Genomic DNA, 13,777 nt, shown 5'->3' with positions numbered 1-13,777 from the left:
TACAATGAGAACATAGTGTCAGTTCAGTTCATACACTCAGTCCTGTCCAACTCTTTGCGACCCCATGAACTGCAGCACGCCAGGCCTCCCTGTCCATCACCAGCTCCTGGAGTTTGCTCAAACTCATGTCCGTTGAGTCGGTGATGCCATCCAACCATCTCATCCTCTGTTGTCCCCTTCTCCCACCTTCAATCTTTCCCAGCATCAGGGTCTTGTGCAAGGAGTCAGTTCTTCACATCAGGTGGCCAAAGTATTGGAGTTTCAGCTTCAGCATCAGTCCTTCCAATGAATATTCAGGACTCATCTCTAGGATGGGCTGGTTGGATCTCCTTGCTGTCCAAGGGACTCTCAAGAGTCTTCTCCAACACCACAGTTCAAAAGCATTAATTTTTCAGCACTCAACTTTCTTTATGGTGCAACTCTCACATCCATACGTGACTACTGGAAAAACCAAGGGCCTTGACTTAGACGGACCTTTGTTGGCAAAGTAATGTCTCTGCTTTTTAATATGCTGTCTAGGTTGGTCATAACTTTTCTTCCAAGGAGTAAGCGTCTTTTAATTTCATGGCTGCAGTTACCACCTGCAGTGGTTTTGGAGCCCCCAAAAATAAAGTCTGTCACTGTTTCCACTGTTTCCCCATCTATTTCCCATGAAGTGATGGGGCCAGATGCCATGATCTTAGTTTTCTGAGTGTTGAGCTTTAAGCCAACTTTTTCACTCTCCTCTTTCACTTTCGTTAAGAGGCTGTTCAGTTCTTCACTTTCTGCCATGTGTGGTGTCATCCGCATATCTGAGGTTATTGATATTTCTCCCGGCAATCTTGATTCCAGCTTGTGCTTCATCCAGCCCGGTGTTTCTCATGATGTACTCTGCATGGAAATGAAATAAGCAGGGTGACAATATACAGCCTTGACGTACTCCTTTCCCTGTTTGGAACCAGTCTTTTATTCCATGTCCAATTCTAACTGTTGTTTCTTTTTTTTGTTTGTTTTTAAAAGACTGTTTATTCTATAGCATTTTAATTTCACAACAAAATTAAGAGGAAGGTACAGAGATTTCCCCAAAAACCTCAGCCTATCCACAAAGCCTCCCCATTATCAACATCCCCATAAGAGTGGTATATTTTTACAGTTAATGAATCTACATGACATACAATAATTGCCCAAAGTCCACAGTTTATATTAAAGTTCATTCTTGGTATTGTACTTTCTATTGGTGGTTTAGTCGCTAAGTCATGTCCGACTCTTTGCAACCTCATGGACTGTATCCCCGCCAGGCTCCTCTGCCCATGGAATTTTCTAGGCAAGAATACTGGAGTGGGTTGCCATTTCCTTCTCCACTAACTGTTGTTTCTTGACTTGCATACAGATTTTTCAAGAGGCAGGTCAGGTGGCCTGGTATTCCCATCTCTTTCAGAATTTTCCACAGTTTATTGTGATCCACACAGTCAAAGGCTTTGGCATAGTCAATAAAGCAGAAACAGATGTTTTTCTGGAACTCTCTTGCTTTTTCAGTGATCCAACGGATGTTGGCAATTTGATCTCTGGTTTCTCTGCCTTTTCTAAAACCAGCTTGAATATCTGGAAGTTCATGTATTGTTGCAGCCTGACTTGGAGAATTTTGAGCATTACTTTGCTAGCATGTGAGATGAGTGCAATTGTGCGGTAGTTTGAGCATTCTTTGGAATTGCCTTTCTTTGGGATTGGAATGAAAACTGACCTTTTCCAGTCCTGTTATGTTATTGCCAAAGATGCATAATCTGTATCCAGTCACGAGGAAGCCTAGGGTAAATTGATGGACGTTTTATAAAATAACTGATTTTCAAATTTCAAACATTGAAGAAGTCTAAAGAGATACAGTAATTAAATATAACACATGATCCTGGGTCCTTTTGCTGTTAAGGGCATCATTAAGACAATTTATGAAGTGTGAATGAATTCTGTGGATTAGATAGAAGAATTCTTTGTGTTTCAAGTTCAATAACTTAACCAGGTCATGTCTCGATGTCAATTGTTCCTCTTTTTTTTCTTTTCTGGTACATGGTGTATGCTCTTTCAGTCTGCAGTCAGTTCATTTTGATGAAATTTTTCTGTTGTTATTCCTTAATGACCTTTTCTATTTCATCTGAGCTCCAGTTTTCACTTATGTTGTGGATAACTTTGTTCTCCATATATGTCTTCAGATTGCTCTAGTCTTTTTTTTCTAAGGGATGCCTTGGCTGAATTCAAGATTTTCTAACACATTACATAGTTTGGTCTTTGTTAGATATGTAATGATACTGCTTCTGTTCGCTCTTGTCCCTTAACTTTTTTTAAAGATATATATATATATAAATACACACACGTACACACACATACATATAATCTTATTTATTTTTTTCGGTTGTGCTGGGTCTTCATTGCTGTGCGAGCTTTTCTCTAGTTGTGGAGAGCAGGGGTACTCTCTGGTTGTGGTCGGGCTTCTCATTGCGTTGGCTTCTCTTGTTATGGAGCACAGGCTCTGGGGCACTCAGGCTTCAGTAGTGGGGGCACGTGAGCTCAGTAGTTGCTGCTCCTGGGCTCCAGAGCACAGGCTCAATAGTTGTGGTGCTGGGGCTTAGTTGCTCTGAACGTGGAATCTTTCTTGATCAGGGATCAAACCCATGTCTCCTGTATTGGCAGGCAGATTCTTTACCACTGAGCCACCAAGGAAGCCCTCCCTTAACTTTTCAAGCTCTCTTTTCTTCTCATCTTTTGACTTTTACTGAATTCTTAGCCTTATTTTGCAAGCCACACTTGGAAAGTATTCCCTTTCTTGGCTTATGCTTTTTTCTGGATTGGATCTTAATTGTCTCTGGCTCCTCTGTTCCTTTTATTTTTATGTACTGTTGTGTGTTAAATTGCTACTGTGTTATTTCTTTTTATCTTATGCTTGCCAATGCAGGAGACATAAGAGACTGAGGTTCAGTCCCTGTCGGGAAGATCCCCTGGAGAAGGGCGTGGCAGCCCACTTCAGTGTTCTTGCCTGGTGAATCCCCATGGACAGAAGAGCCTGACAGGCTACAGTTGACAGGGTTGCAAAGAGTCAGACTCAACTGAAGCGGCTTAGCATAGACACACACATGCTTAATGTGGACAGCTCTGTCCAGACTTCATTTGCTCTGACATAGTCTAAGCTAGGTCCATCTCCTTGCCAACCTTCTCACTTGGGACCTGTTATCTGCCACCCTAGGCTGCATATTAAAAAGCAGAGATAGTACTTTGCCAACAAAGGTCCGTCTAGTCAAGGCTATGGTTTTTCCAATAGTCACGTATGGATGTGAGAGTTGAACTATAAAGAAAGCTGAGCACCAAAAAATTGATGCTTTTGAACTGTGGTGTTGGAGAAGACTCTTGAGAGTCCCTTGGATACCAAGGAGATCCAACCAGTCCATCCTAAAGGAAATCGGTCCTGGGTATTCATTGGAAGGACTGATGCTGAAGCTGAAACTCCAATACTTTGACCATCTGATGCGAAGCGCTGACTCGTTTGAAAAGACTGTGATGCTGGGAAAGATTGAAAGTGGGAGGAGAAGGGGACGACAGAGGATGAGATGCTTGGATAGTATCACCAACTCAATGGACATGAGTTTGGATAAACTCCAGGAGTTGGTGATGGACAGGGAGGTCTGGTGTGCTGCAGTTCATGGGGTGGCAAAGAGTCGGACACGACTGAGCAACTGAACTGAATTGTGTTGGTTTCTGCCATATATCAACATGAATCAGCCATAGGTATACATATGTCCCCTCCCTCTTGACCCTCCCTCCCACATCCCACCCCTGAATTATACTTTTAAAGGGTGCATTTTATGGTATATGAGTTATATTTCAACAAACCTGTTTTTTAGGGGAAAAAATACCCATTTCCCCTTAACCTTGTTGGCATATTGTACTAGGTATTACAGATTTTTAAAAAATAATTGCTAATCATTATTTTAATTTGAAATGTAATAATAAATTCTGTTTGTGAGGTTAAGTATCTTTTCATATATTTCTTGATATTTGTAGTTCTTCTCTGAATAGCGTTTGATTATATACTTTGTCTTTTGTATGTGTGCTGAGGGTATGGTAGGGGAAGCTTTTTATAAATGAGGGCTATCAACTAATTCTTTGTCAGCTGTTTTGACTATTTTATCTCACTTTCTCATAGTCTGTTTATGGTGTCTTATGATAAGGAGTTAATAACTTTTTTTAAATTTAGTCAGTTTTGTCCATTTTTTTCTTTATGGCTTCTGAATTTTGTATTTTGCTTAGGAAACTTCCTGACTGGATTATAAAAACATTTCTTAGTTTAAGACACTTCTGGTGAATTTTTTTAAGTAGACTTCAGTTCATCTGAGATTTTATTTTGTTTCTGCTTTTTAGTTTTAAAAGCACTTGGATTATTTTAAGTTATTTAAGGTTTGGGTTTTTGTTATTGAAGTATAGTTGATTTATAGTATTGTATTAGTTTTAGGTGTAGAACATAGTGATTTGATGTGCGGTTTACTTTTATATGGGATAGAAAGAAAGAATTTAGCTTAGTTTTTCACAAATGAATGGTCCATATCATGGGAGGTCTATGGTAAGGAGTTTATTCTGAGTGTGATGGGAAGCTATAGGCTTTTGAGCAGCAGAATATTGGTATGATCTGATTTAAATTTTTTGAAGTTTCTGAGAGATGATTTTGATAGCTATGTGGAGAATTGATGGTTGGTGACAAAAGTAGATCGAGACTAGTATTCCATTTATCTGGCTCTGTTCTGTTTATTATCTTTTCCATCGATCTGTTTGTCTAGTCCTGTGTCTGTGCCAGGGTTGGTCTTTTTCTTTCTTGTCTCTTCCTTTATTTTTTGTGGCATCTTCTTGAGATATAATTTATACACCATACAATTTATCTATTTAAAGTGTAAAATAGTTTTTATTATACTCAGAGTTGTCCAGCCATTACCACAATTAATTTTAGAATATTTTGTTATCCACCAAATAAACCCTGCACCCTTTAGCTGTCACCCCCAAACACCCCTAACCCTTTGGAGAGAGAAGAAAACCATATGTTATTTTTTAAAAGGCATTCTGAGCAAGTGCTGAATAGAGTTCAAGAAAATTGCCTTAAAGACCTGTTCTCCACAGGGAAGGTGTTTCTCCTGGCTCACAAGTATTTGCAAACTTAATTGTACGTTTGTATGGGCTACTGTTTTTATTTCTTCCTGGTCTCAGAGGTGGGCTTTGAAGATTGTGCTCTCTCTGTAGTGGTTTTCTTATCTCAGATAAATTTTGCACACCTGCAAGGTAGAATGGCTTGAAAGAAACTGTGTCAGAATTGGCTCTCAATTTAATAAATCTGCAAATGAAGGAGGGTTTGCTGAGCTGATGTGGTGTTAGCCTGCCCTGAGCCTCCTGTCACAGGGGTGCAGCCTGGTCCCACCCCCTCCAAAGGGGCTGTGCTCAACTGCGCAGCCTCATCCCACATCTCTCCTTAAACCCTCTCTCTACCCAAAAGCTGAAAGCCAGGTGGTGTGGGGGAAGACCCGGTTTCTGTGTGGGTGTTTGGAGACTTTTAGGCCAAGGTGCTAATGAGAGGCTTTTAGGTTAATTGTAAAACCAAAGCTCCCCTCTGCTGGGGACTTCTCAAACCTCCCGCTGGTATTTTCTCAAAGAAATAGAAGGTTCATTTCGGGCTCTGGACTGTGTGGGAAACAAATGAGGGGTGAGACCTCAATGCTTGGAGCTGATGGGAGTGCCAGCACCCGGGGCAGTGGGGGACCCCAGACTTGTGCACAAGCCCCTCTGGGCCTCTTTGGCCTCCACCCCGTAGAAAGGTGCCACTTTCCAGAGGGTAAAGGTGCTAGCCCTCCCCCCACCCCACCCCTGGAGCCTGACCTATTTGTTCCCAACTGTGACCTCCTGCCCAGCCGACAGGTGGTATGGGGAAGGCAGGCAGGTGATTAGTGGCCGGGAGGAAAGTGCTTGCTGGGTATTTATCCTCCATCCCTGACCAAATGTCTCAGGTCTTGCCCTCTTCACACAGCTGCTCTGTTCTGGGTTGCTTTTCAGTCCCTCCTATCCCCTCTTCAGGCCTAGGGGTGGTGACACTGGTGGTTCCTTGCCTGCTATTTGCCATCCCTGAGGATTGCCTAGGCCCTGCCCACACCTTGGTCAATTGTCCCTTTATTGAACTATCCTCAAAACACCTACTTCACTTTCACTTTTCCCTTTCATGCATTGGAGAAGGCAATGGCAACCCACTCCAGTGTTCTTGCCTGGAGAATCCCAGGGACGGCGGAGCCTGGTGGGCTGCCGTCTATGGGGTCGCACAGAGTCAGACACGACTGAAGTGACTTAGAAGCAGCAGCATGTATATTACAGAGTAAAGTTAGTGGTTTTTTGAGTTTTTTTTTTTTTTTAGGTTTTGATATTGGGATAATGCTAAATGATTAACAAGCCTTCCGTTTTTTTCTGTGTTCTGGAGTAATTTGGATAATTTTGGAAGGTAGTTAAATATCTACCACTAAATACCTATCAGAGTTTTAAAATAGTGAATCTGTATGTAATACTCAGGAACAGATAGTTTCAAGCTTATTTTATTGAAGTAATATAGCCTTGATATGAAAACCTGCTAAAGGTTGCACAAACTGATGAGTTATATGTGAAAATCCAAAATACAACAGTCAGACCATTTGAAGAATACATCACAATGAGGTTGGGCTTACTGTTGTGTAACTACTGCTCCAGACTAGCTACCTTTTTTTTTTTTTTTGCTGTGCTGTACAGCATGTGGGATCTTAGTTCTATGACCAAGAATCGAACCTGTGCTCCCTGCAGTGGAAGCATGGAGCCCTAACCACTAGCCTGTCAGGGACATTCCCTGTCTATTCTTTTTAATGTCCATCGAGACTGTGCTAATTCAGGCCCCCATCAGTTCTTCTGTTTTTCTCCCTGCCTCCAGTTGTGTTCCCCTCAGAGTCTTGCATACTGCAGTTCTTTTTAAAATACGAACATAGGAGAAGGCAGTGACAACCCACTCCAGTATTCTTGCCTGGAGAATCCCACGGAGAGAGGAGCCTGGCAGGCTACAGTCCATGGGGTTGCAAGAGTTGGACACAACTTAGCAACTAAACCGCCAACCACCACCACTACCACAACTAGAGAAAAGCCCGAGCAGCAATGAAGACTCAGCACAGCCAAAAAATAAATAAATAAAATAAAATTTAAAAAATAAAAAAATACGATCATGATCATGGCATTCCTATTCAAGCATGTATTGAGAACCACTGTGGACCAGTTGCTGAGGTGAACCCTGGAGGATACCTGCCATGACTGAAAGGGTAGCTTAGTAGGAGGAGTAGATGATCAATAATGAATATACATATAAAATATATTATATGTGTGAGTAAATAATCAAATAATGAACATGCAGTTAACCCAGATATTAATCATTATATGTCAACCTGTATTAATTAAACCTGAGAGATGTGATCTGAAGGAAGGAAATGATGGCTGTAGAAAAGAGTGTAATCAAAGACTGATCTAAAGCAAAGATTAAAGAGACATCTCTTGAAGACCTGATGTTTGAAATGAGTATTAAATGAAGCAGAATGAGAGACCCTCACAATCAGAAAGAGGCACGTACAGAGGCCTGTGGCTGGAGAGAGCGTGATACACACCAGGAGCTGGAAGGAACCAGATGGTGGAGGGCAGGGTGCCACAAGAAAGCAAGGTTAACTGGAGAGATTAGCGTGAAACCAGACCTTACTGAGCCTCATCGGCTATGTGAAAAGGTTTCTAACTTGTGGTCATAGGTCCTTGAGAAGTTACTGAAAGGTTTTAATCAGAATGAAAGATGGACAAAGAACTGTAAGTTCTTAATTAATTGTAATCACATGAAAAATATCTCTGGGGACTTCCCTGGTGGTCCAGTGGTTAAGACTTCGCCTTCCAGTGCAGGGGGTACAGGTTCAATCCCTGGTTGGGGAACCAAGATCCCACATGGCTTGTGGCCAAAGAACCAAAACAAAAAACAGATGTGACATTGTAACAAATTCAATAAAGACTTTAAAGTACTAAAAAAAAAAAAAACCTTAAAAAAGAGTAAAAAAACATCTATAGTCATATTGGTTTTCACAGGGAGAGGGTAATTGTTCAGATAAGTATATGTTTCTAAAAACAGATCTCTTGTTGTGCCACATATTGTCGGGTTTAGTAATCTAAATTCTTATCATGTCATTTGCTCCTTGAAGATACGGTATGTAGTAAGGACACTGCATTTTAATTAAGGAACTAGATGGGAAACGAGAACCCTGCAATCATAAAAGGCCTTGATAATGATGCAGTGAAAGATTAAGGGAAATATTTATGTTAGAATTGATATCATATAGTTCTCAAGTTATTCAGTAATGAAAAATAGTTGACAAAGGGAAATAGTTTTTATCACAGTAACTGTTGGGGGAAAGCTTTCAAAGTAGCTTGTCATTTTAAGGGCTTCTGAATTTATTTTTTCTAACATGTTCTATTCCTTTGCCTTTGTAGGAGAGTGGTTATTTTGATGGAGTTAGAAGTTTTGAAATCAGCTGAAGCAGTTGGATCAAAGATTGGCAATCCATTGCCTTATAATGAAGGTAAAATGTTTTTTTATAGGTTGTAGCACTCAGCTGAATACCTCTTAATAGATCTGGAATGCTTCCTTTTGCTATAGTTTCATTTGTTCATCTATGGGGGGTCTTACTCTAGGAAAGAGTAACAGGTTACTCTTTCAGATTTTTTTTTTAATACTGAAAAAATGATGGTAGGACTCTGTAAAGGAAAAACCGCTCCTCTGTTTTTCTCTGCACGCAACAATCATACATATTTCTGGCTGTGACCAGATGTGTGGGTTTTTCCTCCCTAATAAGCCATTCTCCAGTTCTCTATGGACACCAGCTGGGTCTCCTACAATTCAGTTTAGTTCTGACACTGGGTACCTGGAGTTAGCATCAGATCTCCCATGGTAAGGGCTCAGGCCCAGCAGACTGCCTTATCGCCGCCCCTGACCCCACCCCCACCACTGCTCCCTTCAGTCGAAAGTCCTGCTTGTTATCTGCGCTTCTGACCAGCTGGCTGGAAATTGTCGATTCCTCCAATTCCTCTTCTGATTCAATTAGATTAATTTTTTGAAATTTATTTATTTATTTTTGGCTCTGCCGGGTCTTCGTTGCTGTGCCTAGGCTTTCTTTGCACTGAGCAGAGGCTACTCTCTAGTTGCAGTGCTTGGGCTTCTCTTTGTGGTGGCTTCTCTTGTTGTGGAGCACAGGCTCAAGGGCTTGTGGGCTTCGGTAGCTGTGGTGCATCAGCTCAGTAGTTGCAGTACACGGGCTTGATTGCTCCGCAGCATGTGGGATCTTCCCTGATCAGGGATTGAACCCATGTCTCCTGCATTGGCAGGCGGATTCTTTACCACTGAGCCACCAGGGAAGCCCTCAGTTATATTAATTTGCTACAGTGGCTTCCAGAACTCAGAGAAACAGTTGACTTACTTTGTTGTTGTTCAGTCGCTCAGTTGTATCTGACTCTTTGTGACCCCATGACAGGCTTCCCTGTCCTTCACTATATCCAGGAGTTTGCTCAAACTCATGTCCGTTGAATTGGTGATGCCATCCAACCATCTCATCCTTGGTCATCCCCTTCTCCTCCTGCCTTCAATCTTTCCCAGCATCAGGGTCTTTTCTAATGAGTTGGCTCTTTGCATCAGGTAGCCAAAATTTTGGAGCTTCAGCATCAGTTCTTGCAATGAATATTCAGGGTTGATTTCCTTTAGGATTGACTGGTTTGATCTCCTTGCTATCCAAGGGACTCTCAAGAATCCTCTCTAGCACCACAGTTCGAAAGCATAAATTCTTTGACTCTCAGCCTTCTTTATGGTCCGACTCACATCTGTACATGACTACTGGAAAAACCATAGCTTTGACTATACAGACTTTTGTTGGCAAAATGATGTCTCTGCTTTTTAATAGCATAAGTATCAGTTCTTGGTCTATTTTAATCAGTTAATTTTTTTTCCTAATTATCAAGAATATTTTTCTGCATTGTATGCCTGGTAATCTTGGAATGAATTCAGGCATTGTGATTCATACCCTGTTGGGTGCTGGAAACTTGTATTCTTGAATTTTTTTCAGGGATACAGTTAAATTATTTGGAAACAGTTTTATCTTTTGGGATGTTGCTTTTAAAATTTGTTAGATGGGATCAGAGAGTGGCATTTATTCTGGGTCTGGTTATTCATAGTACAGAGGCAAGACCCGTCAGAGTATCCTACTCGATGCCCCGTGAATATGAAGTTTTCCATTCTGGCTGTTAGGTACAGATGCTATTTCTAGCTTGTTGTGAGCACCGGACACTGATCCCCGAGGTCTTCTCAGATGGTTCGTTCTTTCCCTGGCTTCCGATAGTTTCCACACAGAGATCAGCCAACCCATACTCTGCCGACTCCTCGAGGGGAACCTTCCATCATCTCTGGAGGTCTTTCTCCATGCAGCTCTCTTCTCTGGTACTTTGTCCTGAGAGCCCTCCATGTCTTGATTCCCCACATGCTCAATTCCATCTCCTTAACTCACGGGTTCCTCCATGCCCACTTCCTGTGTCACATCCTGGAAACCCTCAGGGCTTCCAGTAATCTGGTACAGTCACACTCACCTTGTTTGTTTCCTCTGTTTCAGAATTACTGTCCTTCGTTGCTTAATGTCCAGTATCCTGAGAATCATTTGTCTCATAAATATTTTGCCTTCTTTTTGGTTATGTCGTATACATAGTTTTAAAAGTCAAATCGTTTTGCAAGTGTGTTCTTTGAAGCAAAACCAAAAAAGCATTTCCCTGCCCAGCTCTTCTTTGTCCTCTGGCTCCTATCCAGGGGCAGTTTATTTCAAATCTTAGAGCTGTTTCTCTGCTTTGTGTTCACGTATTTGTCCATTAAAACTTGTATACTTTTCAAAGTTGAAATGTTAAGATAGATATATTTTTTAAAAATAAACATTAATTTTTATTTTAAATTTTGAGTAGATAATATAGTTAACATCTTTCAGAAGTCAAAACTCTATATATTTAGAGAAATCTTACTCCTGCCCCTGCCTCCTGTCTTGTTCGTACTCACTGCTACCCTCTCTAGGTAACCAATTTCAGTGGTTTCTTTTTGTCCTTCAAGGGTCTTCTTGATGAAAATATAACCAAGTACATAAATTACATATTTTCACTTATAATCCACTTTGCTTACATCAAAGGTAGGATTAAAAAAAAAAAAACTGAACAGCTAGACAACTATGTACACTATGTTGTCTCTCTTTTTTCAGTCCTGTTTTTGTTTTTTAATTTCAGCCTAGAGATATTTTCATATATATACTTAAAGATCTTCCTCATTTTTATTTATTTATTAATTAGCAGTATAGCATATTGTGTTGTGTAACTGTTCCATAGTTTAACTAGCCTTTTATTGATGGGCAGTTGGGTGTTCCCATACTCTGGCTATTAAGACAGTGCTGCAGCAGATAACTTTATACATATGCAGGTATATGGGCAGAGGGGCTTTGATTGCTAAAGGTGAGATTGTTGGATCCGTGGATAAATGCCTTTGTGGTAGGTAGATATGCTTGTGTTCCATTCATAGGATAGTATCATTTTGCATTCCCACCAACAATATATGAGAATACTTGTTTCTTCACAGCTATGACAACAGAGTATGTTGTTAATCTTTTGATTTTTTTTTTTTAAATCAGTTTGATAGATGAAAACTCAGATCTCAGTGTAGTGTTTAATTTGTATTCTGAGCAATATGAGCATCCTTTTAAATGTTTAAGGGCTTTTTATTTTCTGTGAACTGTTGTGTTGTCTATTTTTCTTTTGAGTTGTTTATCTTTTTCTCCTCAATTTTTAAGAGATCTTAAAAAAAAATAGAATTAGTCCTTCATCTCTGATACAAGTTACAGCGTCTTTCAGACTTTGCTTATGGTATTTTTTTGCTATGCAGCAGTTTTCTTTTGTTGTGATGAAATTGTATTTTCCAGTTTTTTAAGATTTTGGATTTTTGAGCTGTGGTTGGAAAGATCTTCCTCACACCAGAGTTATAAAGGCAGTCACCCATGTTTTATTCTAGTACTGGTGAGATTTTATCGTTTGCATTTGAATCATCCATGCGGCTTCTCTCTTACAGTTGTGATGTCTTGATTTGTGGTGTTTTGGGCTTCACTTTCGCATAATTTGCGATTTTTCTCTTTCCCCTAGCTTCTGTATATGGGATGTTCGTTTATGGTACGAGCATTCATTCTTCTTGTCACTCTGTATGATTTTTAGGAGAAGGGAAGGTTTGGGACTTGGTCATCACCATGCTTCTTTCAGAAGTGGAGCCTTCTAGATTTTAATTTTTATCTCTACCAAATGTATTAATTTGGTGTTTTACATTGGAAAAGGGAAGCTGCAGCCTATTCAGGTAAAGTTTTAAGATATTAAATAGGAACATCACAGTTGTTTCTCAATAGTAAAGTGTTGTTAAGACGAGCATGTAGGTTGTCTTATTCCCAGCTTTTAGGAAGGCAAGCCAAGACAAAGCAATACTTAGCATCTCTGTGACATCTCTGGATGCTGTAGGCTTGAGGGAGAGGTGATTTGCCCAACTTACTACCGTTGACCAGATTTCTTATGTTTTTTATGTTGTGTTTAATTGACTGGCTGCTTTGAACATGTTGTCTTTCAGGGGCAGAGTATTTGAGGTAAAGATGGAGTTGAAAGAGGTAAAGGATAATTACCACTTCGGGTGAGGACCATAGAACTGTGGGAAGCACTCCTTTGTCTCAGTGCTCAGTTCCACTGGCTCTTCCTTTCTTTAGGGTCTGTTAAAGTGCAGAGGAATGAGGCAGAGATTTTGCTGTTCAAGAGTATTTGCTATTGAATTTCCTTGTAACTAGATCAATAACACATTGTTACTTGGGCCATCATGAAATAGCTTTGTTACAGTGACTACTACCTTATGGGTGTATTTCACAGAAATGGTTTCTAATTGTTTATTGGAAAGCAAAGAGACTGTTATTAGTGAGTAGAGAACTAAAGTCAGATTTGTATCCTCCCAGCACCTAACCCACACGTGTAACATGTCAGGTGACCAGTAACATTAACTCATGAGACCCAGTCCAGAATTAGGCAGAGGAATTCCAAAAGGTGCATTGAAATTGTCTCATGGTACTAGTACCACATTAAGTAAAGAGTGAAGATACTTAGAGAATTTTTAAAACATGAGAAGTAAAATTCAAACATAGCTCGTGTTTCATTCAATATTGGGTTGGATGGTTTTAAATATCCCATATTTACCATTGTGTATTTTTTAAAATCAGTATGTATAATAGTCTTATGTACCTGCACTATTTCTAACCATAATATCTTACTTAAGACTTGAATTTCTTAATATGTTGCTTAGTTATTAGTGTCACTCATTACTGAAAGATACTAGTTGGAATTTTTTTCCAGCCTGACTCTGTTTATTTTCTACCAACAAGAAATTGTATGTATTGGATTGACTCTTCCTTATATTCTTTGTGGTTATTGTTAAGAAAGTACTTACTGGTAGAAACTGAGGATTTTGTTAATCTATATACTCTATTGTCTGTTGGCTAATTTTTCTCAGCTATTATTTTACTATTAGTGTCTTTTTGTAACTACTGGATATTGTAGTTATTAGTTATGTTCTATATAATTATATTTCTGCCTGCCAGAATTGGTTGTTTAGGATTAAAAATTAACTAGATGGTAGTGAAGTTGATTGGAT

The 13,777-nt window shown here is 39.9% G+C and overlaps 1 protein-coding gene across 3 annotated transcripts in view; it reads left to right on the top strand.

Annotated features, from left to right (window-relative positions):
* RPA1 (replication protein A1) overlaps positions 1–13,777 on the top strand; it is a 46,638-nt gene that overhangs the window by 9,290 nt on the left and 23,571 nt on the right. For all 3 annotated transcript variants that reach the window (XM_081580066.1, XM_081580068.1, XM_081580065.1), the window contains exon 5: positions 8,527–8,615. In XM_081580066.1, the coding sequence (XP_081436192.1) occupies positions 8,527–8,615 (89 nt within the window). The remainder of the gene's footprint in view (positions 1–8,526; positions 8,616–13,777) is intronic.

This window comes from Giraffa tippelskirchi, chromosome 3 (assembly GCF_054371585.1).
Source record: "Giraffa tippelskirchi isolate mGirTip1 chromosome 3, T2T-mGirTip1v1.2.pri, whole genome shotgun sequence".
NCBI classification, from domain to species: domain Eukaryota; kingdom Metazoa; phylum Chordata; class Mammalia; order Artiodactyla; family Giraffidae; genus Giraffa; species Giraffa tippelskirchi.
Note: the sequence above shows the minus strand (reverse complement) of the source record. Positions and strands in the feature narration are given on the sequence as shown.